We start from the raw sequence: 25545 nt of genomic DNA, 5'->3' as shown, positions 1-25545 counted from the left end.
CACAGCTGACAAACGCTTAAAGCTGGTGCTGGAACTGATGTTTTGCTGCTAAAGCGAGGACTCTACCCGGTTCCAATCTGCCTCAAGTGCCCCGTGCCCGGGGCTGAGGGAACTAACAGCCTCTCAAGGGCAGGTGGTGGGACATGTGGTGAAGACAGGGATCTGGGCGGGTAGGAGGGACTTCAGCACAAGCAGGTATGGTGGATGATTCCGAGACACCTACCCCAGATTCAAGTCCAGTAAATTAGACAATTCTATCAGGCGAAATTTGATTACGTACCAGGCATTGTTCTAAGGGGCCAATGTGCATTAACTTCTAATCTTCACGAGCAGCCTGTGACCCTCGTTAGACAAAGAAACTGTCCCCTCGGAGGACATCAATTGAAACTTGGACTCACACCAGTATGTGACCCTTTTGTAGACTCCAGCCCCACTCTTCTCTGCCTCCGCCTCATGAAAAACAGAAAGACACACACAGGTGGTTTCGCCTGGCAATAAATATTTTAATTTTTGTTTCATTTTTATGATGACAAATAATTTTCAAGTTTATTTCTTTTTTTGTTTTTAAATACAAAGCTAAGCCACAAACAGGTACAACCAAGACATTTTATCTCACATTAACACACTCCCGTCGGATCCTCCTCCAATTTGCTGACCACTGACCAGGCAAGTATGGGGTCGGGGGAAGACTTTCTTAGGTAGCACCGTCATGAGGCCGGGGAGGGGAGGGTGGGGGTGGGGACCTGGGGGCATCAAGGTTGAGGACAGGCTTTCATTGCCTGTCTCCATTCACATTTACCTGGGGCCGCGGGGTGGGGGTGGGAGGCCCTGGGTCTTGGCCGCAGAGCCCCAGCCCCCCCGGGGCTGCAGGTTAAGAGTGGGAATCAGTCCCCCTTTGGGAGGGAGGAGGCAGCTACCTACTCCTCCTGCCATCACAGTCGAGGTGAAAACTTCAGCCTTAGCCTGGATCCCTGGGCTGCTGGGCCTGCCCGCTCCCCTGAGCACCAGCAGGCGGCATGGGGGTCCTGCATTTCAGGGCTTGGAGGCTCACCCCTCGGTTCATGGCTGCATCTTCAAGGGAAGGAAACCAGGTGGTCTGACAGACAGACAGCCTTGACAGCAGGTCTGAAACTTTCAACCCAGCAGAATCAGGGTCGGGTGGGGTCGGGGGAGGGGATCGGGTAAGTAATTTCTGGTCCCACTACAAAACTTTATTTTTGATTAGAATAGAGTACCATCTCAAATCTCTTCTACAAAAAAAAAAAAAGAAAAAGAAAAGAAAAAAATGCAGCCACTTCACTCACTTCAAGACCTATATACACGTAAGTTGTTTTCTGTGGTTTTTCTCTTTTTTTTTTTGTCTTTTTTCTTTTTTTGATTTTTATTATTTTTTTAAAATAAATTCAGTGTTCACATTTCTATAAAGAATTAACCCAGTTTCAGGAAACCCTGCCCCGGCAGGGCTAGGTAAGCAATGCTTTTCCCTGCCCACGTCTACTTTATTACCCGCCCTGATGCTTCGAGGTGCCCGGAAAAGTGGCAGCCTGTGGAAGAGTAAGTCTAGGCCCAGCCCGTACTCACGGGCCACCGGGTCAGTAAGCTTTCGAGAAAGCAGAGGGGAAGACTAGCTTACTGCGAAACCTTTTTAAAAAATATTCATACACTTCAATGTGCGCCTGTCGAGACGTCAGGAAAACAAGAGCTTGGGAACATCCCGTCCAGGGCTTCGGGAGGCAGCATCTTCCTCGCACCCGTCAGGGGTGTGGGGAGGAGTCCTGGCTCTGCAGCTGGAGGCAGGAGCATCGCCCAGCTTCCTAGTTCATGTTCGATTCTCTCCTCTAAAACCTGTGCTGAGTCTTTGACTGCATGCACGGGAAGCACAAACGTTCAACTTGTATGCAAAAAAGGTACAAAAACAACTAGAATATAAAAGTTTTGGTAATATAAGGCCATCTGTTCAAGTCCACCTTGGAAACCTGTAACAGATATTTAAATACTACAGTGAAAAGGCATCTTAATATACTTTTTAAAAACATCTGAAGTCATCTGCTAAGATTAAGTGTGTAAAAAAAAAAAAAAAATCAATTCCCTTTGAGGGCACTTTGTCCATGGGGGTGGGGAGCCGGTGCATTAATGCTTCAGCCAGGGGTAGGCCTCGATGGAAGCCCTGCTGCGGTCCCCGTAGTCGTACAGGAGCTCCTCGCCGGCCGCGATGTCTCGGGAGGCGATGAGGATGAGGTGAGGCACGCCGTCGATGTCGTGCAGTTTGGTTTGGCAGTTCCCACATTTGCTGTGATTGATCAGTCTTCCCAGGCGATTCGTCTCTCTAGTTGCATCCACGCTGGCGGGGAGGGAGGGCAACAGAGGGTGAGATTGATGAAGAGGCCTTTGAACCCAGCCAGACTCAAGCTTGCTCTCAACTCTGGGGGCATGTCGATTTATAGCTACAACTTTGGGAAGCAATTCAACTCAAAAAACATATCTTTAAGAGCCCAGAGAGGCAGTGGGTGGGGTATGTGAGGCGGGGGTGGGAGTGGACAGGAATGCAAAAGGCTCTTGTGGAGGCCCGTGAGGCAACTGGGGTTCTGCAAAATAAAGAAATGACTAAAAATCAACTCTGTGTGGGTGTGGGGGCTGGGAGTATCTGGGAACTCTCTGTACCTTCCACTCAATTTTGCTGGGAACCTAAAACTGTTCCAAAAAATACAGTCTAGGGACCAGGCCCATGGCCAAGTGGTTAAGTTTGTGCGCTCTGCTTCGGTGGCCCAGGGTTTTGCTGGTTCGGATCCTGGGCACGGACATGGCACCGCTCATGAGACCATGCTGAGGTGGCATCCCACATGCCACAACTAGAAGGACCCACAACTAAAATACACAACTATGTCTTGGGGGGCTTTGGGGAGAAAAAGCAGGAACAAAAAAAAAAAGATTGGCAACAGTTGTTAGCTCGGGTGCCAATCTAAAAAAATAAAAAAATAAAGTCTATTAAAAAATCCAATCAACTCCACTGCCACGTCGAGAAAGGAGCAGTCAGAGACTTCCAGAGCTGGTCTGGCCAAATGCCCTGGGAGGGGGGCCAGGTGAGCCAATGATCAGGCTCTCATGGAATGAGTCCGCTTCTCCTTGTCTGATGAGATGGCACCTAGAACCGCTCAATCCCAGAGTGTAAAAATGGGAAGGGGCAGAGCTGCATCACAGCTTTGGAAAAAGGCAGCAAGAACTAAAGAAGCAGCTGGGCAGCAGAAAGATCAGCACGCTCCCCACGGCCCTTCGTCCTGACCGCCGCTGGGGCAGGAAAAGCCACTGGAAGCACCGGTGGACTCACCAGTAGGTTTTGCTCAGATACTGAAAATAGTACATGTAGCAGCCCGTGGAGGGGTCTTGTGCGTACAGAGCCTCCCGCTTCTTGGCGTCGGTGATCTCAATGAGGTCCCCGTGGTATTCCACCACAAACTCGCCCCGGGAGAACTGCTTGGTGGCTATCACGCCCCTGCCTTTGCCATCAATCAGGTCAATCTGTTGGGAGGTGACGAGAAAGAGGGTTGGTTTATAACAGCAACAGACGCCACCGTGCGTGGCTGGCTTCCAGGGTGCCTGGGGCTTACACCATTCTTCTAACAGCTTTATTGAGGTATGCCATACAATTCACTCATTTTACATGTACAGTTCGATGGGTATTATTAAACGGATACAGTTGTGTAACTATCGCCACATCCATCACCCAGAAAGTCCCCTTGTGCCCATTTGCAAAGCATTGTTAGACTGGATCCTCATGAGAGATCTGCGAGGTTGGTGTTGCCCCATTTTGCAGATGAGCAAACAGGCTTAGAGAGGCAGAGCCAAGTGTCCACGGCCACACAGTTAGGAAGTGCTGGAGCACACACTCAAATCCACTTACTTGGCCTTTTCAGAGGAAGAGTAGGACCCATTGTTCTGGGTCTCTTCTTTATTCCATAATCTACCCTCCTGGGTTTCTCCTCACTCCACTATAAATGGAGTTGGAGGTGCTTGTTTGAGGAGCCCAGACTTAAGCTCAGATCCCCCCAGAAGGTGAGTGGAGACTGAAGCTTTCTGACTCCTGCGTCCTAACCAGACCCATCTGGCCACCCTTTGGAGCGTTACTCCCCTCCCATCCACCCAACATGTTCAAAATATACTGAGAGAAGCAAATTTCCTGGGCATTGCCATTTCCCAGGAAAAGAGAGTTCAGAGAAAATTTATTAGTTTCTCCTTTTAAAGGTTTCCCCAGGCATCATGCTAAACGAAAGCAGCCAAATACATCAGGTTACACATTCTATGATTCCACGTATACAAAATGTCCAGAATTGGCAAATCCATAGAGACTGGTGGTGGCCGGGGGAGGGTACGGGAGTGACTGCTCATGGGAACAGGGAGGATGTTTGGGAGGATGAAAAAGTTCTGGAATTAGACAGGGATGATGGTTGCACAACACTGTGAACGTGGAATGTACTTAATGCCACCGAACTGTACACTTTCAAATGGTTACAATGGTAAATTCTATGTTATAAGCATTTTACCACAATTTTTAAAAACTTTCCCCAGGGTAATCCTTCACATACGAAGCCCACTCACGTCTCCTTCATGAGGCGCCCCCTTAACCATAGCTTAGTATATGGTGCCTCAACACCCTAACAGTCTGACTGGTCACAGTGACCATTAAAGGGTTAAAGCGATGGCAGCCGCTGTTGGCCCCGGGATCAGGGACAGTGGAACCACACAGCCTTAGCCTGATGCTGGGCCCCTGCTGCCCCTTACCTTCATTCCTTCTTCCTTCCCACTTTCAATCAATTCGTCTATTCTTTTCCTTTCTTCGGACTGGGTGGAGAGGAAAGAAAAACAGCACATCAGCATTTGCTCCTGGGCCACTTGGGGTAGCAACGGATGCCTGGGCCACCCACAGGGTCACTCACAGTTGGTCTCCATGATATCAGTCCCCAAGGATGCCTAAGGTCCCAATCCCCCTTTACTTGGTAGCTGTGTGTTGTGGACAATTTGCCACCTGGGGTTCAACTGGCCCAGGAGGGAGACAGTGGTAGCTCAAGGGCAGAACTAGGCTTGCGGCTATGTTGTTTGGCCCATGCAGTGTTCTAAAAAAATATTTAAACTGCTGATATTTAAAACTCATGGCTCTGGGGCTGGCCCCGTGGCTGAGTGGTTAAGTTTGTGTGCTCAGCTTTGGCAGCCCAGGGTTTCGCCGATTTGGATCCTGGGTGCGGACATGGCACTGCTCATCAGGCCATGTTGAGGCAGCGTCCCACATGCCACAACTAGAAGGACCCACAACTAAAAAAAAAATATATACAGGGGCCAGCCCAGTGGCGCAGCAGTTAAGTTCGCATGTTCCGCTTCTTGGCAGCCTGGGGTTTGCCGGTTCAGATCCCGGGTGCGGACATGGCACCACTTGGCAAAAGCCATGCGGTAGGCGTCCCACGTATAAAGTAGAGGAAGATGGGCATGGATGTTGGCTCAGGGCCAGTCTTCCTCAGCAAAAAGAGGAGGATTGGCAGGAGTTAGCTCAGGGCTAATCTTCCTCAAAAAAAAAAAAAATACATATATATATATATATACACACACACACAGAATTATATACTTGCGGGATTAGGGGAGAAAAAGCAGAGAAAAAAAAAAGATGGACAACAGTTGTTAGCTCAGGTGTCAATCTTTAAAAATCAGGGCACAGGCACACCACATCTCTCCCTCCTGACGGCCCCTGCAAACGTCTCACTTTAGGATCTCTGAGCTACATCTCCACGGAAGCTGCTGCCAAGGAAGAGAAGAGGGCCTCCCATCCTAAAGAGTCATTGCACCCTGAACGGAGAAGCCACAGAGGAATGGACGCTCGAGATCTCACCTGTCCCTTAGGGTCACTGCCCGCACCTCCCCTCCCCCCCACCGCCATTACTCTGTCCATCCCTGATCCTGGCCCCACCGCTCTGTGGGTGCACAGGACTCTAGGGAGCCAGAGGGAGCTATAGAAAGACAGACCATAAGTCCCAACCCAGCGTGAACCCCCAGCCAACAGGATGGCACACAGGTGGGAGTTGTGCCGACAGCAGAGCCCTCCACACTCAGCTGAGCTCAGCCCTCCCCACCGAGGCCTCAGGACACCGCCTCAGCCAACGTAACCAGCCTGCAGCCCATGTGGGACCTTCTCACTCAGGCCACAAGTATTTATTGCATGTCTGCAATGTGTGTTGGGGGCATGGTGGTGAGTGAGACCAGGTCTCTGCAACCTTACAAGGGGTTTACAGGCGCCACAGAAGACCCCCACCCGACAGCCCCAAATCCAGCCCCCTCCTCTCCATTTCTACCACCGCCTTCCAGCCGAGCCGCGCCTGCGCCTGCCCGGGCGTGTGGGACAGCCGCCTTGCTGGTCTCCTGGCTCCCACTCTGACCACCCCCTTCACTGTTCTCCACAGCAGCCAGAGGGGCCTTTTAAAAATGTGAGATCATGTCATTTCCCCACTGAAAGCCTCCCAGTAGGTTTATTCAAGAGTCAAGTACCAGCGTTGGCTCCTGAGTTGTGACAAATGTACCAGAGGTAAGACGTTAACGGTGGGGGAAACCAAGTGAAGGGCCTATGGGAACGTTCTGTACTATCTTTGCAACTCCTGGGTGAGTCTACAATGATTCCAAAGTAACAAGTTTATTTAAGAAAAACAAAAGCCTTTCAGGAACTTCCCACTGCTCTTGGGATAAAATCCATTTTTCCGATGGCCCGTGAGGTTCCGCAGGCCCAGGCCCCGCCTCTCCAGCCTCCTCGCCCTCTTCGCCCTCGCTCCCACCCTCCGGCCACACTGCTGGCCCCGCAGAAGGCCAGGCTGGCTCCTGCTGCAGGGCCTTCACACTCGCTGTCCCCTGCCCGGCCTCTCCTTTCCCCAGTGCACGGGCCTGGCTTGCTTCCTCCCTTCCTGAGCTCTCCTCAGACAGGGACTTCCCTGGTCACAGCGGCTAAAGCAGCCTGAGCCTAGCCACGCTGGCAGACTACTGTTCTAAGTTAATGCCAAAGTGCCCTCCGAAACTACCTGGCCTTTTGGTTTTTCTTTTGTTGTTGTTGTTGTTAATTGCTCCCCAGTTGACGATAAGCTCCATGGGTACAGGGGCCTGATCTGTTCACTGTGGGGTCTCCTGGCCTAGGACAGTGTCTGGCACATAGTAAGAACTCACGGCAACGACACACAGCACCCCCCACCTTGCTGAATAATTAATGATCACAAGTGTGCAGAGACCAGTGAGGACAAGTATGTAAATGGGAAAACTGGGGTAGGTGACAGGGGGCTCTCCCGCCGGGAGTGAAGGTGGCTCGGAGACGAGCTGAGAGCTGCACCAGGCAGACGCCCCACGTGCAGAGCCGAAGTGCCCGAGTTTCACCCTGGGGGCTCGAGGGTCTGGGCATGCAAGCAACCAGCTCGGGCCTTCCTACTGGGAACGCCACAGCAGCCCCAGGGGCCGGGAGGCAGCGAGTGGGAGGTGAGCAGGTCTGAATTAGGGCAAGGGCTGCGAAGAGGAAGGAGGGGACAGATAGAAGACATTCCCGAGAGGAATGAGCAGGCAGCTCTGTGCTTCAGCCCGGGGGGGGGGGGGGCTGGGCTGAGGATGAGGAAGCCAGGGCGTTGCCAACAGGCACAGTCCCCGCCCCAGGGCTGGCTGTCACCCACTTCGCAGCCAGGCTCCCCAGGTTCCACCCTCCTGCCCTGGACCTGGACTTGGACCTGAATGCGGCCCCACCCACTGTCTCCAGACACAACGAGGCACCCGCAGACCTTTCATTTCCGCTTCACCCTGGCCACCCACAGCCCTCTCCCAAGCCCGCCCGACTGAGCCTCGCTTTCTGCCAGCCCACGAGGGCCATCAGGCCAGGACTGGCCTTGCCCCTCAGAGGAGGTCCCGGGGTCCCGCCCTAGGGCTTCACCTGTGCCGCCAGGAGACGCCACCCGGGCCAGCACAGCCCTGTCACCCTGGCCAGTGACCACCTGGCCCTGGTGTTCCCTCAGCGGAGCCAACACAAGCGGGGGTGCAGCCTGGTGCCCCACAACTGGCTCATCGTCCCATGACAGAGAGGGCCGTGCTGGGCCGCAGACCCCGCTTCGGGGAGGTGGGCGTCCACTCCCTTCCGCTCATCTGCAAGACGCACGGCCCGGCTCACGCCCCACCGCAGCTTTCACGCCTCCAGACAGAAAAGCCCTTGTTCTTTAGTTAAAAAGCCACACTCAGCTGCCCCCACAGCCCACGGTGGCCCTTGGTGACCCCCCCACGCTCCGTGTGAGCACCGCACCGCCCCGGGGAGGCGTCTTGGGGCCTGGCACAGCCTTGCCCTCTGCAGTGCTGTCTGGAAGAGTGACCCAGCACAGCCTCCACTGCAGGCAAACATTTTATAACAGCTCGTTCTTGGCCAAAAGACGCTGCCTTTCTAAGGAAATAAAGCCAAAGCTTCTCGGGGGCGGGGGGGGGGGGGCGGGGGGAGGAACGGGGCCCTTTTTTTGTTTTTTTAAATGAAGCCTCATCGATTCAAAGGAAAAAAAGAAACAGAATACTGGATCGCCATATCTATCTACAGCTTTAACCTGTCCAGTGCGGAGGCAGTCTCTGTGGGCTGGGACGCTAACACGGACAGGACGGGGTCCCCCTCCTCTGCGGGGGCGGCAATCCTGAGCACTGCTCCTCAGCCTTGAGGTCACTTTAGGGGTTGGGAAAGCAGAGGGGCTGGCCAGACACCCCTGGGAGGCAGCAGGGAGGCAGCCCGGGGTGCGGGGCCGGCCACGCCCTGGGCTCCTTAACAGAAAGGCAGCAATCACAGCTCACTGCACCAATATTGACTGGCGCTGTGGAGCTTAGCCCTCTGCAAACACAACAGCAGCCGGAGCTCTGCAAACACAACAGCAGCCGGCGGGTGGAGGCCTCCCATGTCCCTAGGGAGGGTGGGGGGTGGGGAAGAGCAGAGGAGCCTCAGGAAGCGACAACACTGGGGAAGCCACGGTGACCACGGTAAGAGTTAACTGGTGCATGACAGTGCGCTAAGCACACTTCCGAGCGTTCTATGTGCTTTGAGGCATTTAATCCTCCCAACAACCTCACATGGTACGATTATCCCATTTTACAGACAGGGCACGAGGCGCAGAGCAGTTAAGTACTGACCTGAGGTCATAAGGCCAGTAAATGGCTCCCAAGCCACTGCTCTTTACCACCTCAGGACACACATGGGAACTTCTAGACGGTAGACAGACAAGCCTCTGAAAGAACATGCAGCCTTCCTCACGGTCCTAGGCTCCAGTGGCCCTGCCCACAGGTCCTGGAAAAGCTGCCTTTACCGTAACTCCTGACTTTCCATGCCATGTGCTACAGGTTACAAGGCTCCTTCACAGAGGACCCCAAGCATCGTGACAATCCCCATGAGACCAAGGAGAATACCAAGGCCACAGAGGCAAAGGGACTTGCCCCAAGATGACAAACAAAGGTCAGATTGTGCATGCCAAGCACTGCCCACTGGGCAACCGTGCCCTCCAAGAGCCAGAATTGAAACCAAGTGACTCTACCTGCAGCTCGGCTTTGCTCTTCCTGGAGCTCCTTCGCACAGGGTAGAAATCCGTGAGTTTGCGATTCTGCTGCGTTTTTCCTTGAGCTCTGGGGTAGGAAAGGAAGAGGAGAAAACAAACATTAGCGCTGAAACCCCACTCACATCCAGGAGGCACACAAATCCGTAGGAGGTGGCTCCTTGGAAAGGAGGTCACTTAAACACCCTTGTCCACTGCGGCCTGTGGTCACATAGGCTGGCCTACCCACAGGGGCCTCAGAGAGTGTGTCAAAGGCAGGCTGCCTTCTCTGGGGGGGAGGGGGGCTCTGCAGCTCTGGACCCATGCCAGACTGAGATGCTAACAAATAATGGTGTCACTGGTGGTGACTCAAGGAAGCTGAGCCTTAATGAGAGGCTGAGCTGGCAGACCGCTTAACCCTAGGCGGCACTGAGCAGGCCTCACTGGGCGCAGAGGAACCAGCCTGCTCTGTGCTGAGAGGAGGGCGCAGGAGGCACTTACTTTTTCCTGGGGGCCTGTTTGCCCTTGACGGGCTTTTTGAGGGCTTGCTTGCCGACGGCTGCGTTGGGAGAATCACAAGACAAGGTCGGAGTTTTTGGAGGTTCTGCTGCTTCAGATTTTTGGTTTGGAAAAGGTGCCAGGGGACCTCTCCTGGCGTCTTTGATCTTCTGTTCCTCGGGCTTCATGGTGCTTCGAACTGCGTTCCCAGTGTTTCTTTTCTCTGGAGGCAGAGGGTGGAGAAAGACAGGTTTATTCTAGACCGTCGGTCTCCCAATTCCTAGACCGTCAGCTGCACTCTAAGACAGGCTTTGAGAAACTCATGGGTGTGTCGGGCAGCAGTGCCCTGGGCCTGTTCAGCGTGGTGCCCACCAGCAGAGATCACAGAAAAAGCATCTGGCTTTACTTTTTGACCCAGACGCTGGGCAGAGCTATTGGTCTTCTGCATCTTTTTTTTCCCTTCAGTTTTATTCAGATATAATTGATAAATAAAATTCTAAGATATTTAAAGTGTACATCCTGATGATTTGATACACCCATACGTTGTGAAAGGATTCCTCGCATCTAGTTAATTAACACATCTGGCCTTCTGCACCTTGAAGGGAGAGCCCTTGAAGCAGAAGCACCCCAGACAGCAATACTGGGTGTCGATGGCTTCCAGGACTTGGGCTTCAGACCCCGGGAAAAAAAGCTCAGTTCCTAAACAGTGGGCCAGAATTGATGGACAGGAGTAAGGCAACAAAGCCGAACCTCATCCCCAGGAGCTGCTGGGCACACTTCACTGCAGACTCTAAAACAAGTTCCCTCTTCTAACAAGACCAAAGCCCGGCATTCACTGTGTTCTCAGCACGGTGCCCGGACACTGCTCAGTGTGTTGTGAGGGACATCGCAAATAATTTGTTACTAAACATAGTTGTGGAGCACCAGTGTTGGTGGACTATTCACTTTGTTTAAAAAAATGATTTACTTTTTAAAAATAAGTAAATAATACGTTGCTGGTAGGAATGCAAAATGGCGCAGTCCCTTTGGAAAAGAGTTCGGCTGTTCCTCAGAAAGTTAAGCACAGAGTTACCGTGTGACCCAGCGATTCTACCCCAGGCATCTATTAAGAGAATTAAAAACACACGTCTACACAAAAATCTGAGTATGAATGTTTGTAGCAGCTTATTCATAATAGATAAAAAGTGGAAACAACCCAAACGTCCATCAGCTGATGAATGGGTAAATAAAATGTGGTATATCCACATGATGGAATATTATTCAGCCACAGAAAGGAATGACACATGCTACAACATAGATGAACCTCATAAACATGATGCTGAGTGAAGAGGCCAGACACAAAAGACTACATAGTGTACGATTCTATCTATACAAAACGTCTAGAATAGGCAAATCCATAGGGACAGAAAGTAGAAGAGTGGCAGCCTGTGGTGAGGGGAGGAGGAATGGGGAGTGACTGCTAATGGGCTTCTTTTTGGGGGTGATGAAATGTTCTGGAATTAGTGGTGATGGTTGCACACACCTGTGAATACACTAAAAACCACTGAATTGTGTACTTTAAAATGGTGAACTTTATGATACGTGATTTATATCTCAATAAACAAGAGAGAAAGATAAATAAATACAGTAGAACCCATCCAGACTGTTCTCACCCCCTTACATGACTTATTGAGAAGAATGAGAGGGAGTCATGGCTGGGACGTCATACAAAACCCTAGGAGTGTGTGGTGTCCATGAATGTCAGCTGTCACGTCAGTCTGCGTCGAGGCAGAGAAAAGGTGGAGAAGCAAGGACAAGAGCCTGGCCCTCCTCCAAAGTATACCTGGCCCCAAACTCTAATTGTTGTCATTGAGTAACACTATGAGCCCAACAAGCTAGTTTATGTGCCATGTCACCATTCAGGACAATTTACATGCTGCCCCATTCAAGAAGGGATGAGACTGCCTGACTACCACTTAGGGAGAACCCCCTCCCCAGGCCCTAAGGGGAGGGTGCTACCCTAAGTGCTGCCAGTGCAGGGAGGAGCAGGCAGCGACCCTCGCAGTCCAGCGCAGGGAGGGCTCCCGGGAGGGAGCACTTCACAAAGCGCTCGTGCATCTGTGCTGTAAGTCACCTTTAGAAGAGCCCTGCGAGGTCGGGCTCCTCTCTCTCCCGCTCTATAGATGGGAGAACTGGGGCTCAGAAAACAGGAGCAACTGGCCCAAGCCTCCTCCCTGTAAGAGGCAGAGCTAGGATTAGAACCCAAGTCATGTGATGACCGACTGACATAGTATCGCCCTGTGCACCAGGGGACTCAGGCCGAGGGCTGGCTCCTGCCCCTGGCTCCGGGCTTCCTCGCCCCTGGTTCTCAGGTCTGGCCCCAGAGGTTGGGCTAAACCATCACTTATGGCATTTCTGTTCATGAACACGAGGCTTCCTTGTATGGAGCTGCTGGCAGCCTGAGTTCTGCTTCTTTAAAGCAAATTTTAATTAGAAGAAAGCCTGGTGAATTGGGTTAGCTCACACTCCCCACTGCCGCTTTAAAAGGGAATATCTGAATTAGAGCAAAACTTCTGTGAGGCTTCAGCTTGTTTAGCAGGACCAGACAGAATTTTCAAGAAAGGTGTATCTTCTTGTTCAATATTTTAACTCCAAATCTCATCATGGAGCATGCTGCTTTAGAGAGCAGCACTGAACACTTGAGTGAAAAAGAAGTTTAGAAATAAGGTCAAGGCCAGCTCAAAAAAGGGAAGGAAGTCAGTTGCCTGCGTTCACAGAACACAGCAAGGATTGCAAGCTTTGTGAGCGCCTGGTCTATACAACCCAGGCTCACTGCTGCTGCACTGTGGGCACTTGGGAGCCTCTTTACCTGCAGGTCAGGTGCACTGTTTTGCAACCTGGCAAGACAATCAAGCTTAAAGCACATACTAACTCTTGTGAAAGCAGGGAGAACCTGTTAGACCACACGGGACACGCCCTGGGCCAGGCCACCCTTTCCCCTCCGTCTGTGTTCTTAGCAGCAAGACAGAACATGTTCAAACCTTCGGAACCTGGGTTTAAAAGGCTCGATAAAAATTTAATATTTATGCATTATTATGGAAGTCAGAGGCTTCTGCAACGCGAGCAGCTGTGGTCAGAAGAGGGCCATTTCAGAGGCTTACCTTCTCGTTTCCTGTAGATTCCGGCTAATGGCTTCCCCTGGCATCTGACTTCATGATGTGCAACTGAGTTCTCTTCCTGAAGGGGGGAACGCATTCCAGAGCATTTGTTCGGGCTCATGTAGGAATAGATCTTTGACTGCCCGGTAAATACATTCTCCTAAAACGACAAATGCATATTCTGAAAGAGGCTTGAAGAAGATCCCATAGCATTTACGCAGAGAAGGAACAACCAGAATACAAAAGACAAAAAATAGACATCATCTCTCAAAAACTGGGATACCAGGGGGATGCCAGCCCCTGGAGAGCAGCAGAAGGGTTAGAATCTCCCAGGTCCAAGTCAGATGTTTCCAGAACACATGTGGTCTCTAATTCCAGTCACTAAGGAGACATCTGGCCAGCAGGAGAACCAGCTGGACACAGAGATCTATATAAGAAGGAGACAACCTACCAGTAGCAGGGAGGTCAGAATGACCCAGAGTAAACAAATCTGGAATTTGAAGGGCTGGCCTCTGTGCAGGAGCTAACTCCCCTGGCACGAGCGGCAGGGCCTCGGGCACAGAAACAGGCCTGGGGGAACCCGATTAACCACTTTCTGGTCCTGAGGTCACTTGGCAGGACCTATCATTACTGCCTGAGCCTTCTGTGGCCCAAGCCGGGCCCCTCTCAAATCAATGCCTCCAGCAGCCTCCCAGGACTGCAGACAGGACTGCGGCTGGGGGAATTCTCCCAGGGCAACTGGGGGTGGGGTGAAGAGCTGACAAAAGCAGAGCCTATGGGTGGTCACTCTATTGCTAACGGCATCTTGGCATTAACAGGAGGGTACCCAAGCCAGTGGGGCGGTCCAGGTCACTGCTGGTGTCCCTGGGTGTGGGGCCTCTCCTCTGAGCAAGCACAGAAAGGAGGAGGGCCTTCCCAGAAACACTGCTAGGGCCCTTCTGCCTGGTGAACCATTAAGCACCAAGTCAGCGAGACCTACGACCCCCCTCCGAGGGACCCGGGCAGGCCCCGGACACCCTGGGAAGGCAGCCACCTCCGGGGGAACTGGGTCTCGGGGTGTGGAAATGCCATAAAGACACAAACTTTTCCGAGGTCAAATATTGCCAGGGTCATGGCGGAGCGAGGGTGGACGCCACTCCCAGGCAGGCAGCAGAAAAGGAAGCAGCCGGGCCGGGCGCCCGGGCCGCACCCCCGCCCCGGGGCCGCGGGCGGGGGCCTGGGGGGGGCGCCCACGTGCTCGCGGCGCGGGGCTGGCGGGGGCGCCGGGCCGCACGGCCCCTGGGGCGCGCCGACTGAGTGCGGAGAGGGTGCCTGCTTACCCCGTCGGTGCGGGGCCTCCCCGGGCCCCTCCGCTCCACCATCTCCGGGCCCGGGGCCGTCGCTGCCACCGCCGCCGCCGCCGCCGCCGCCTCCACCGCGCGGGGCTTGGACATCTTCCTGCCTGGAGAGGGGGACCCGGGGGAAGCGGGGGAGGGGGCGCTCAGGGCGCGGCGGGGCGGGGAGCGGGGCCGCCCGGGCCGGGCGCCGCAGCCATGTTCCGAGGGCCCGGCGGTGGCGGGCCGCCCGCGCAGCGCGGAGGCTGGAGCCGGCCGGCCGGGCCCGTCCCGGGCCCGGGCCCGAGTCGCCCTCCCGCCGCCCGGCCCGGCCGGGCCCCGCGCGCCGCCCGCCCCCCGCGCGGCCGGGCCCGACACACCCACCTGCAGCCCGGCCAGGCCCATGGCGGCGCGCCCCGCGCCCTCGCTCTCGCCGCCGCCGCCGCGGCCCGGCCACCACCGCTGCCGCTGCCGCTGCTGCTGCTGCTGCCGCCGCCACCAGCGCCGCCGCGGCGCCCCGGGAAAGGGCCGGCGGCGCCCCACGGCGCCCCCTTCCCCCATGGCCTGCGAGCAGGGCCCGGACCCGCGCGCCGCGGCAGCCCGGCCGGCCCGGGACCGAGGACGCAGGAGGGAGGGAGCGCAGGCGGCGCGTCCTCCGCGGCCCGCCCGCTCGCCGCCGCCGCTGCCGCCGCCGCCCACCGTCCGGCTCCCGGCCCGGGAGGGGCTGGCAGGGGCGGCGCCGCGAGGCTCGGGGGGAGGGGAGGGGAGGGGAGGGGAGGGGAGGAGAGGGCGGGCCTGGCGGCCGCGACGAATCCCAACTCGGGCGCGCCCCCTCGCGCGCGGCCGCGGCCACTCGGGGAGGAAGGGGTGGGAAACTCGATAATGACAGCGCAGGCTGCCGGCCGGCCGGGCGCCTGCTCTCGCTGGCTCAACGAGTATTTTGGGAGACCCGTCCGTGCCAGGCGCAAGCCGCAGCGGGGAACGCGACAAGCGAGAGCCTTCCTGTGTGCCCGAAGCTGTGCTCACGGAGCGTTTTAAGGGCATTCAATCCTCCGGGCAAACCCATGGGGGGCAGGTACTGTGGCAAACCCGTTTAAGCTGAGGATACTGAAGCTCAAGAGAGATGCAGGGGCTTGCCCAAGGCCACAGAACTAGAAAGTGATGGGATCAGGCGTCAAACCCAGGCGGTCTGCACACGACCGGTACAGGGCCTGGGGAAACAGATCCACCAGTTACAATGGTAACTTTGCTGGGAGCTTCTCTTGCCTAAGTTATCTCACTCGAACCTCACGACAGCCCTATGAAGGCACACACCATTATTATCTCTTTGCTACAGACTGGGAAACGGAGGCTCAGAGAAGTGAGGAGCTTGACCAAGTTCTCAGAACTAGAAATGCATTTCCAGGCCAACTGACCCCAGAGCCTACACTCCGAGCCACTACCCTTCCCAATTACTGATGAGATTAAAGAAAAGAGCGTTGCAGAAGGGTTTAGCAAGTCACCCCGTTCTCCTGTCCCCTCCATGAGAAAATGTCCTTGGTAGGCAGGGGTTCCAGGTACCCTGGTGTCTTGTCTCAGCAGAGCTCACTGCCCTGCGCCACTCTGCTGGAGGCATTGGGGTTTGAGGGCCCACAGCCAAAGAGTCACAGTATTTGTGCAGAGTCATAGATGCAAACAAGACACCTTGGGGCGTCTAGCTCTTGCTGTTTGAGTCATGGCCTGGGAGGCAATGACTTAGATTCTCTCCCTACCTCTGCCTCAGAGCTTCTTTGTGACCATGGCCAAGTCACTTCTCCAGTCTAGGCCTCAGCAACCTCATGGATAAAAACCAAGTAACTTGAATTCTATCACCCACCCGGAGCACCCCCCCAACATCCACAGATAAACAAATAGCTGTCACTTTAAGTAGCTGCCTCTCCTTAGAAGGGATAAGACTGAGTAGGATTACACAGCAGGGCACCGCTCAGGACAGTGCCTCCCCAACCAGCTCATGCTTTAGCATCCTTCCGGGCAGGACTGGGGAACCCCCCACCCTACCCCAAGTCCCCACCTCAACCAGTAACTCCAGTGGGGTAGGGTACTCAGCCCATTTGAATACCCAAGAGACTATGCAGAGAGTGAAAGAGATTCTAAAGTGACCCTCTGACACCCAGGCCGAGCCACGTGAAACAGTGTCTGTTACACCTGACGGGCAGAGGAAGTTTGGGGTTTGTTGCCAAACTATTGTGGGAATCATAGTTTGGGAGCAGGAAGCAGCCACTCAGATCATCTTGTCCACTTCCCATACTATTTTAACACCGCCTCACACACTATACACACATGCTCATGGCCATAGCTTTCTCTATGGTAGCCTTCAAATGCAAGGGATACACTAAAATACAAATCCAGCACTCATTCCTCCCAACTCTGCAGCTCTAGTACCTAGAATATGTGATATAAATCATTCGGTATAAGTTTCAAAATAGTCTTTCCTTTCTCTGTACATGAGCTGTTCATATGCATATAATAAATATAACCAGGGCAGGCCCCATGGTGTAGTGGTTAAGTTCAGCACGCTCTGCTTCAGTGGCCCGGAGTTCACAGGTTTGGCTCCTGGGCGCAGACCTATGCCACTCATCAGCCATGCTGTGGTGGTGACCCACATAAAAAATAGAGGAAGATTGGCACAAATGTTAGCTCAGGGCGAATCTTCCTCAGCAAAAAAAAAATAGTAATTAAAAAATAAATAGCTGCTGGCCCAGTGGTGCAGCAGTTAAGTTTGCACATTCTGCTTCAGCAGCCCAGGGTTCACCAGTTCAGATCGCAGGTGCGGACCTATGCACCACTTGTCAAGCCATGCTGTGGCAGGTGTCCCACATATAAAGTAGAGGAAGATGAGCACACATGTTAGCTCAGGGCCAGTCTTCCTCAGCAAAAAAAGAGGATTGGTGGCAGATGTTAGCTCAGGGCTAATCTTCCTCAAATAAACAGATAAATAAATAAACCCACCAGCAGAAATAAAAACTCTTATTGTTGCCCAGGATCTCAGAGAAATAGGATTCAACAGCAGTGATACTAATAGCTAACACTTCGGGAATGTTTACTATGTTACTATGTCTGGCCCTGTAATAATGCATTATTGAATTTAACCTTCCCAATCATACTAAATCTGTACTATTCCTATTTCACAGATGTAGGAATTGAAGCTCAGGGAAGACAAGTCACTTGCCTAAGAGTTACAAGACGAAGGTAATGATGCAGCTGGGATCTGAACTCAGTTCTGCTGTCTGAGGTACTTTACCATAAAGAATGTGTATTGCTTCCTTTGAAGTCAGACACTAAAATAGCAATTCATTCATTCCACAAACATTTATTGAATACCTACTTTGTTCCAGGCCTTGTGCTAAGGACACAACAGTGAACATAAAGACAGATGGAGCTCGGTGAGGCCAGAGGGGTCAGTAGGGCCCTATAGGCCTTGGTGAGGATTATGGATTTACTCCTAAGAGCAATGGGGAGGTTGGGGGAGGAGGGAGTACTGAGGCTCACATGATAAAAATCTGTGTTTTGGGGACCACTCTAGCTGCTAAAGGATAATAAATGGGAGATGGTAAAAGTAGAAAGAGGGAGATCAATTGGGAGCCATCCAACAATGGCAGCAGAGATGGAGAAAGGCAGATGGACCAATCCTCCTCAAACTAATATAGTCGAGGTTGAAAACATTTACATGACTGTAAAGCTCCAAAACCAGAGAGGAGTTCCCTGATATCTGAACATTTTGTTCATGTAACCCAGCGGGGCTCTCAAAGTGAACTACAAGTTTGGAACAAAGCCTGCTTTTCTAGAAGAAAAAGACTGATCCTTCATTTGAAGTACAGTAAATGATTTGATATTTATGACACTAAATGCCCAATTTAATAATTTTCAATAGTAATAAAGCCTTATGAAATAAGTAACTACAAGTTTAGGGGTCAAGTGAGACAGTGAGAATCACTAACCAATAAATTACAAAGGTGATTTGTAAGCCTGCCATGGAAGAAGCTGGAAAATTTGTCTCTGCTTTGGCTAAGGGAGGTGGAGTGGAACAAGCAATGACACAGCATGGCCAGAGTCTGGTCAGTGACTCTGGACTTCAGCTTCTACCTCTGAAAAATGGGAACAACAATTTGTAAAGATTAACTGAGATAATAAAGTGCCTGACCCTCAATGGTAATTATTATTTGCCCATATTAAGTATTTCAATGGCAAAGTGCTTAGTTTCATTTCCCCCCATAGATTAATTAAAGCAAGCTATTTTTTCTTCCAAATGCAGTACAGTTGAAATAGGTAGTTTAAATATTTTTCTATGATGGGAAAAATGAACCAGGGAAGCATAATTTTATTAAGATTTGTCAGATACTGTTAAGTATATTTTTAAATGCTTAACGCTTATCTGAAAATATTTGTCTTAATTTTCTCTGTGGATTAGGTTATAAAGCTCCTTAACTTGAAGTTCACTATGCCTCATTTCTTAATCAGAATCTGGGTAAGTCTTGTCCCAAAAGACCCTAAAGGGATGCTGGGAGAATAAATGATGCAACTGGGTGCAGGGCCTGAAAACAAAGGGGCCCAGCCCAATAAATATTTGCTGAGTGAGTCCTTACTTTATTCATTATTATTGCTGTAGGGAGCATACTGCATTAAAGGAAATTCCGACTAACATGCAATGCCTTGGAATTTTGAGAAAGATGTAAAACCTCAAGTTATATATTTTTTAAATAATAATTCCACGCAACCGTCCCGCTCAAGTTTTTACATGAAGGAGACACAGCGGCTGGAATGACTAGCGGCTGGAGATCACTTTGCCGCATAACGTAGGTCTTACTGTCCTGACAGCAAACTAAGTGTGCAAAGGACTTCAGGCCCGGACATCGCCTCCTGCGGCTGTCCAATCCCACCCAAGCCATCTCCCGTAGGCAGGAGACGAAGGGCCGCCCCGGGAGATGCCAGGAGACCCATCTCACCCCAAAGTGAGCCAGCGGGGCCGCTGACTGACTCAGGGCGTGGGGAGGGAAGGAAGGCGCCACTCCCACGCGCTCGCCCAGACGTAGGTTACCGACCAGCGCCCTCGCCTCGGGGTCGCCTCCTTTCCCAACGAGAGAGAGCACCCCCCACCGAAGCAGGCGAAGCCTCACCCTCCCTCCTCTGTGTATCAATAGCAACCATTCCCTGGAGGTGCCCTGTGCTTTAGTTTCCAAACAGCTTTGACATATGGACACGTTGCCTCTGGAGAGGCAGGCCAACAGTTGCCCATACTTTAGAGAGGGGAAACCGAGGCACGGCAGTGGGAGAGGTTTCTGGAGGCTTCGGGAGAGGGGAGGGAGGGGGAGAGCAGCGGGGGGGGGGGGGGACGGGAGGCGGGGAAGGTTCCGCAGCCCCCCTTTCCCCCCTTCCCGGTCCCCGCGCTCAGTCGGAGCAGCCTGCAGGAGGGCGCCTTCCCGCCTCTCCCTCTACCCCGGCCCCTCCTCCAGGGAGACGCCCCCCACCCCTGCCGGCCGGAGCTGGCCACCTGGGCAGATACCTCTAGCCATAGCCTGGCTCTGTCACCGCCTAGGATCTCCCGGGAAACGCGGCTTTCGAAAAAAGTTGCAACAACTGTAGCCAACTGCTCCGCCGAGCGCCGGCTGCCGCCCTGATTGGCGCCGCCGCCCGCCTCTCCTCAGGCCGCCTGCCGTGATAGGCGAGCTCAGCGGGGAAAGCCCGCCCTCCTCCCCGCCTCCTGGGCGGGGGCGGGGCGAGCGGCGGCACTTTGTACCAACGCTGTAGGGACAGGTCCTGGTGGAGGGGGTTGGAGGGCGTTTAAATTTTACCGTCTCCCTGCGTTGATTGGCTGTGGTGGAAGGACACCCGCACTGCCATTGGGGAGCCCCAAACCCCACCCTCTCCCGGTGCTGAAGCTCGGTCTTGGGAGGTTTAGTCACGTGGCTGGAAGCTCCAGCTCAGAGTGAACAGGATCTGGGACTTCCGGCTTTTCTCCGGCTTGACTGGAACCCGACCGTTGACCCCTCACCTGCCCTTATGAGCTGGGAAGCCTTATAGCTCTCCTAGCAGTTTGGCATCTCCAGAACCTTGACCCCTCCATCAGTTTAATTCATTCACTCCTAGATTTGAGAGGTTTATTGAGTCTCTTCTTCTAGTATTCAAAACCATCTGGCACGGTTCCTACCAACTAACAGGGTCGGCGGGTAAACCTCCCAGATCCTACCCCAACAAACCCACCCATTTTACAAATGGGGAAACAGGACCAGACGGAACAGGTAATTTACTTGCTGCCCAAGGTCACCCAGCAGTTTAATTACACGGCCTGGATCAGTTCTTTGACTGTGAGTCCACTAGATGGCTACCTTAACCCCAGGGAAACCACCATGCCCTGTTCTCCACCCAGGAGAGCCTCATCACTGTTCCCAGAGCAGCACGGGTGGCATGGGTATTCTCTGCTTTGAAGGCACGGAAAGTGTGCAGTAAGAGCTCTTCCCTGGGGGCTCCTCCTGGGGATGTGGGAAGAGTCCCTTATTCATTCTCTCTCTTTGGTCCCCAAGAAGGTTTTGGAGACTCCCACCACTGCCCAAGGACCCTACCATTACACTAGGAAAGCAGGAAAGCCAAATAAGGTGAGGTATGTGAAAGTACAGGGAAAAGTAGAAAGTGACACTTTGGCGCTAAGTTGCTGTATGTCTTTTGGCCCATTATTTCAGCTCTCTGGCCCTCGACTTCCCTGGCTGTCAAATGATGGAGTTGGGTTGTGATCTCCAAAGTTCCTTCCAGCTTCCATAAGTGCATAGAGGTTTTCACTTTCTCTAAAATTCATTAATTCAACATTGGTTGAGCTGTATACCTGGCACTATCTGGTCCCCCAAAGACACAGTGGCAAAAAGACATGAACCCTTCCCCATATTTTTTAGGGAAGAAACAAACAAGGAATTAGTTTTAAAAACATATTAAATAGTGATTAATGCTATCAGTAAAATGAATATGGGGAATTTTATAGAGCGTGACTGGAGAAAGGATTGCTTTTTTAGATTGATGAAGTCAGAGAAACATTCTTTGAATTGGCGGCTTTAAATTATGCCCTAAATAAGAAAGGTACTTCTAGGTGGAGGGAAGATCAGGTGCAAATGCCTGGAGCGGGGAACGAGCTTGGTGTGCTTGGGAAAGAAAACAAACTAACGCAATGTGTGCGTCCACGACGGTGAGAGTGGAGGGGATCAGGCTGAAAAGGTAGGGGCCAGGTCACATCGGCCCCTGACGCCTGTGCTGCTCTCTCAGCTCCAAATCCACTTTTTTCTACGCTGCCCTGTGATAGTGTAGCTGCAAACCATATTGCTTCTTTGTCAGCGAGCGTTAGGTTCTGTCAATAGGAGAGGATACAGGGAGACTGGAAGGCAGGGAGAGGGACAAGAGACTTTCTCGTGCCTGTTTACTTGCTATTCTCATCAGGCTCACTTAAGTAATGACATTTTATTTGTGGCAGGTCAGTTGGTTCGGTCTCCAGGTCCTTTCCTCACTCCCGGAGCAGCCTCAGTGTGCTCCCTCAGCAGTGCCAGAAGCAGCCCCTCTCCAGAGTTCTAAGCCCAGCTTTGCAGGGCCCCTCCCATAGCTCTTAAGGGACCAGCCAACGTGATGGTGTCCCTTTGTTAGAGACAGAAGAACCAGCTCTCCAGGGCTCCTGCTCTGAGAACCCCAACTTGTTCTCCTTGTTCTCCAGCCTAGAGGGGGGAACTACTTCCTGCAGTTGTTATGAAGGTAACTCAATGTTCCCTTTTTGCTTTTTCAGTCCTCCATCACCTGTTTGCTGCATTTCCTATTTAAAAATGCTTTCCTGACCAGACCCAGGCTGACACAAAGGCCATGGTAAGGACTTAGACTTGTATTCCAAGTCTAATGGAAGCCACCACATACGTGGTCTCAAGCAAAGGATAGACTGGTGAATCCGAACAGCAACTCACTGCAAATAGTTACATAAGTTACAACAATCTGTTTTGAGACTTGGAATCTGGGAATAATGTGACATGTTTCTGGAATGTCTGCTTAGTGGTCCCCACTTTCCTAAGATGGCCACATCATGTGGGTGAAATCAACCAGGGGTGAGATGACTTTCCTTATGATAGTGTTATCTTTGTGTTCATATTTGCTCCAGGCTTTTGCTATTGTTAAATACTTTGTTAGCATCAGTTCTTATAAGGCTCCACCAAATGTACCAAGCTTCTCCCAAAGTGCCACAGCCTGTGGCCACTGTGATCTACTAACTGCACTGCATTCTTCTGTGAAAAGATATTTTTTTCTATTATATGTATGTGTGTCTATATATAAGTATGCATGTATGGATTGATGGATAGATATATACGTATATAAATATATAAATTCTCCCATATATATTAATATGTGCAGTGTATATATATATAACGTATGCCATATATTTGGAACTCAAGCAAATGAGACTAAAACAACACTCTCTACCTCATAGGCTTATTGTTAGGATTAAATGAGAGAATGAATATAAAGCATATGGGGATGTAGGAGTTTGAAATGGTAGCCATTCAGTGGTGAATAAAACAGCATTACAAAATTGCATCTTACTGAATTGCTGTAATCTGGAGTTATTAACACTTCCTTCTCCATTCTTTTATTTGGTGTCCTCAGAGGGAGACCAAAACTTGTCTATTAAGTAGCTGTTCAAGAGAGGCTTCTGTGGTCAGGCTCTTTGTCACTGAATATGGAAAGAACGAACACAAAAATGGTATCTGGAGTGTAAAATTTGGCATCGGATGATATACTCAACGGCTTTTATGCCTGATGAGCGTTTTTTCTCATCTGTTAAATGGATATAGCTTCCCTTCTCCCCACAACTCTCATTGGGAAAAGATATTATAAACTAGTTGTTCAATTGATTGCGAATTCCTTAAAGTTTTAAAAATTATTTTATTGAAAAAGCAAATGTAAAATGTATATATTAATTTGCAAGGGTGTTTTTCTTTCTTTCTGTGGGGGCTTCTTGGCTTTTTTTTTGGATGGATCTTTAACTTGTGAGTTTGAAGGGATGAGTGAACATCACCATTTTGTTTCTGAGAGATGCTCTGAATAGTCGTATTAGTTTTCTAGGACTGCTGTAACAAAGGCACCACAAAGAGAGCGGCTTAATCAACAAAAATGTATTTTTGTTAACAATAAGCCTATGAGGTAGAGAGGATTGTTTTATTCTCATTTGCCTGAGTTCCAAATATATGACATACATTGTGTATCTCTATATGGCACATATTAATATATAGGGGGGAAATTTAGAGGCTAGAAGTCCAAAGCCAAGGTGTTGGCAGGGTGGTTCCCTCTGAGGGCTGTGAGGAAGAGGCTGTTCCACGCCCCTCCCCCAGCTTCTGGAGGTTTGCTGACTTTCTTTGGCATTCCTTGGCTTGGAAAAGCATCACCTCGACCTTTGCCTTCATCTTCACATGATGCTCTCCCTGTCTGCATGTCTGTCTTCAAATTCCCCTTTCATAAAGAAACAGTCATGTTGGATCAAGGCCCATCCTAATGACCTCATTTTAACTTGATTAGATCTGTAAAGATCCTATCTCCAAATAAGGTCATGTTCTGAGCTCCTGGGGGTTAGGACTCCAACACAGGAATTCGTGGGGGACACAATTCAACCCATAACAATATATTTTTGTTAAAAATAATTTAGGGGCTGGCCCCGTGGCCGAGTGGCTAAGTTCACGGGCTCCGTTGCAGACGGCCCAGTATTTCGCTGGTTTGAATCCTGGGCGCAGACATGGCACTGCTCATCAAGCCATGCTGAGGCAGCGTCCCACATGCCACAACTAGAAGGACCCACAACGAAGAATATACAACTATGTACTGGGGGGCTTTGGGGAGAAAAAGGAAAAAAATAAAATCTTTAAAAAAGTAATAATAATTTAGATATTTTAAATGTGCTCTTAAGAGAAAGTTTACAAAAATGAATAGCAGGGCTTCCATTATAAAAACATAAAAAGTATTTTTCAAGTTAATACATACAGAAACTCTTACAGCAGAAACTCCTCTCCTGTGATCTCCATCTCCCAGATCCAGAACAATCCCATGCATATGCTACCATAATACCTTAGGGACGGTAGAGACAGGGTTATAGTAAAGATCGAAAGAGATAATGGCCATAAACACTTTTTGTGTGTGAAGAGTTGTCAGAACATTCTGGAAATTCATATTAAGAAAGACGTGACGATTCTTGGATACCTGGCACGTTTAAAGGCAAGAAACTCAACCCTTGTTACTTGTGATGACTGAGGGCCTGTATGCTAAGTCTGTGCCTTTATTTTTCTTTCCATTCTCCTATTTTTCCCTATCCTAAAGAAATACTCTATATAGATTAAAAATGTCCCTACTTTCTTGGGATAGTTTGAGTCATTATCGGTCCATACTCAAAAAAGCCTGATAATTAGGCCAGTAAAAACTTTTAAAAATTAGTTTAAATAAATATTTTAACCTTTCAACATTGCACTTCAATTAGTATCTGTATTGGTTAAGACCATTGGACTGCAAATGAGGGAAACCCAGCTCAACCTGGTTCAAGGAAATAAGAGAGTTTATTGTCTCTCATAATAGAAAAGTTCAGGGGTAGGCATAGCTTCAGGCATGGCAGGATCCAGCGACTCAAAGGATGTCCTCAGACTGTAGTCTCTCCCTCTCTCTCCCTGTCCACCTCTTTGCCCCAGTGTTCTCTAGGTTGGCCTCACAGACTGGTCTCTCACTCTACCTGGTCGCTGCCTCCACTTCCGAATGCTATCTTAGCAGCACCAGAGGCAAGGGAGTGTCTTTTTCTTACTTTTTTCAAAACAAAATTCTGGAATTGAAACTCATTGGCCTTAATCAATGTGGCCTGGCAGTGGACCCAGTATTCCAATTGACCAGACCTGGATTACATGCTCAACTCTGGAGTGATGTGTATGGGAGATGGTTAGTGCTCTCCAAACCACATGGACTTTGATAGGGAGAGAGAAAATGAAGATGCTGCTGCCTGAAGAGAGATGGATTCTGGGC

At 51.2% G+C, this 25545-nt stretch overlaps 1 protein-coding gene and 1 long non-coding RNA gene across 5 annotated transcripts; one reads left to right on the top strand and one right to left on the bottom strand.

Moving 5' to 3' along the window:
* Window positions 1–482: 482 nt before the first annotated feature.
* Window positions 483–20238, bottom strand: KMT5A (lysine methyltransferase 5A). 4 transcript variants are annotated; one of them, XM_023647283.2, is made up of 8 exons: window positions 20039–20089; window positions 14506–14627; window positions 13190–13346; window positions 10053–10272; window positions 9555–9642; window positions 4777–4836; window positions 3326–3516; window positions 483–2341 (listed from the first exon to the last, which is right to left on the bottom strand). In XM_023647283.2, exons 1-8 carry the CDS (start codon window positions 20046–20048, stop codon window positions 2131–2133), a joined length of 1059 nt encoding a protein of 352 aa, XP_023503051.1. In that variant the 5' UTR covers window positions 20049–20089; the 3' UTR covers window positions 483–2130. The 4 variants fall into 4 exon arrangements, with proteins under 4 accessions (XP_023503051.1, XP_070076493.1, XP_070076494.1 ...); XM_070220392.1 differs by lacking the exon at window positions 20039–20089 and adding an exon at window positions 14884–15202; XM_070220393.1 differs by lacking the exon at window positions 14506–14627 and having other exon boundaries at window positions 20039–20238.
* A 761-nt stretch (window positions 20239–20999) lies between these two features.
* LOC138915220 (uncharacterized) lies at window positions 21000–24333 on the top strand. The gene is made up of 3 exons (XR_011420860.1): window positions 21000–21128; window positions 22292–22368; window positions 24194–24333. It is a non-coding gene; the product is annotated as an uncharacterized lncRNA (long non-coding RNA).
* The last annotated feature ends 1212 nt before the right edge of the window (window positions 24334–25545 follow it).

Source organism: Equus caballus, chromosome 8 (assembly GCF_041296265.1).
Source record: "Equus caballus isolate H_3958 breed thoroughbred chromosome 8, TB-T2T, whole genome shotgun sequence".
In the NCBI taxonomy this organism is placed as follows: Eukaryota; Metazoa; Chordata; class Mammalia; order Perissodactyla; family Equidae; genus Equus; species Equus caballus.
This window is presented reverse-complemented; position numbering and strand designations above follow the sequence as displayed.

Coding starts and splice junctions, on each gene's coding strand:
- KMT5A (XM_023647282.2), bottom strand. CDS start 15,060: ATGGGGGAAGGGGGCGCCGTGGGGCGCCGCCGGCCCTTTCCCGGGGCG. Junction 9,643..10,052: donor AAACAGGCCCCCAGGAAAAA/GTAAGTGCCTCC, acceptor TTCCTACCCCAG/AGCTCAAGGAAAAACGCAGC. Junction 4,837..9,554: donor AGAGCAAAGCCGAGCTGCAG/GTAGAGTCACTT, acceptor CTCTCCACCCAG/TCCGAAGAAAGGAAAAGAAT.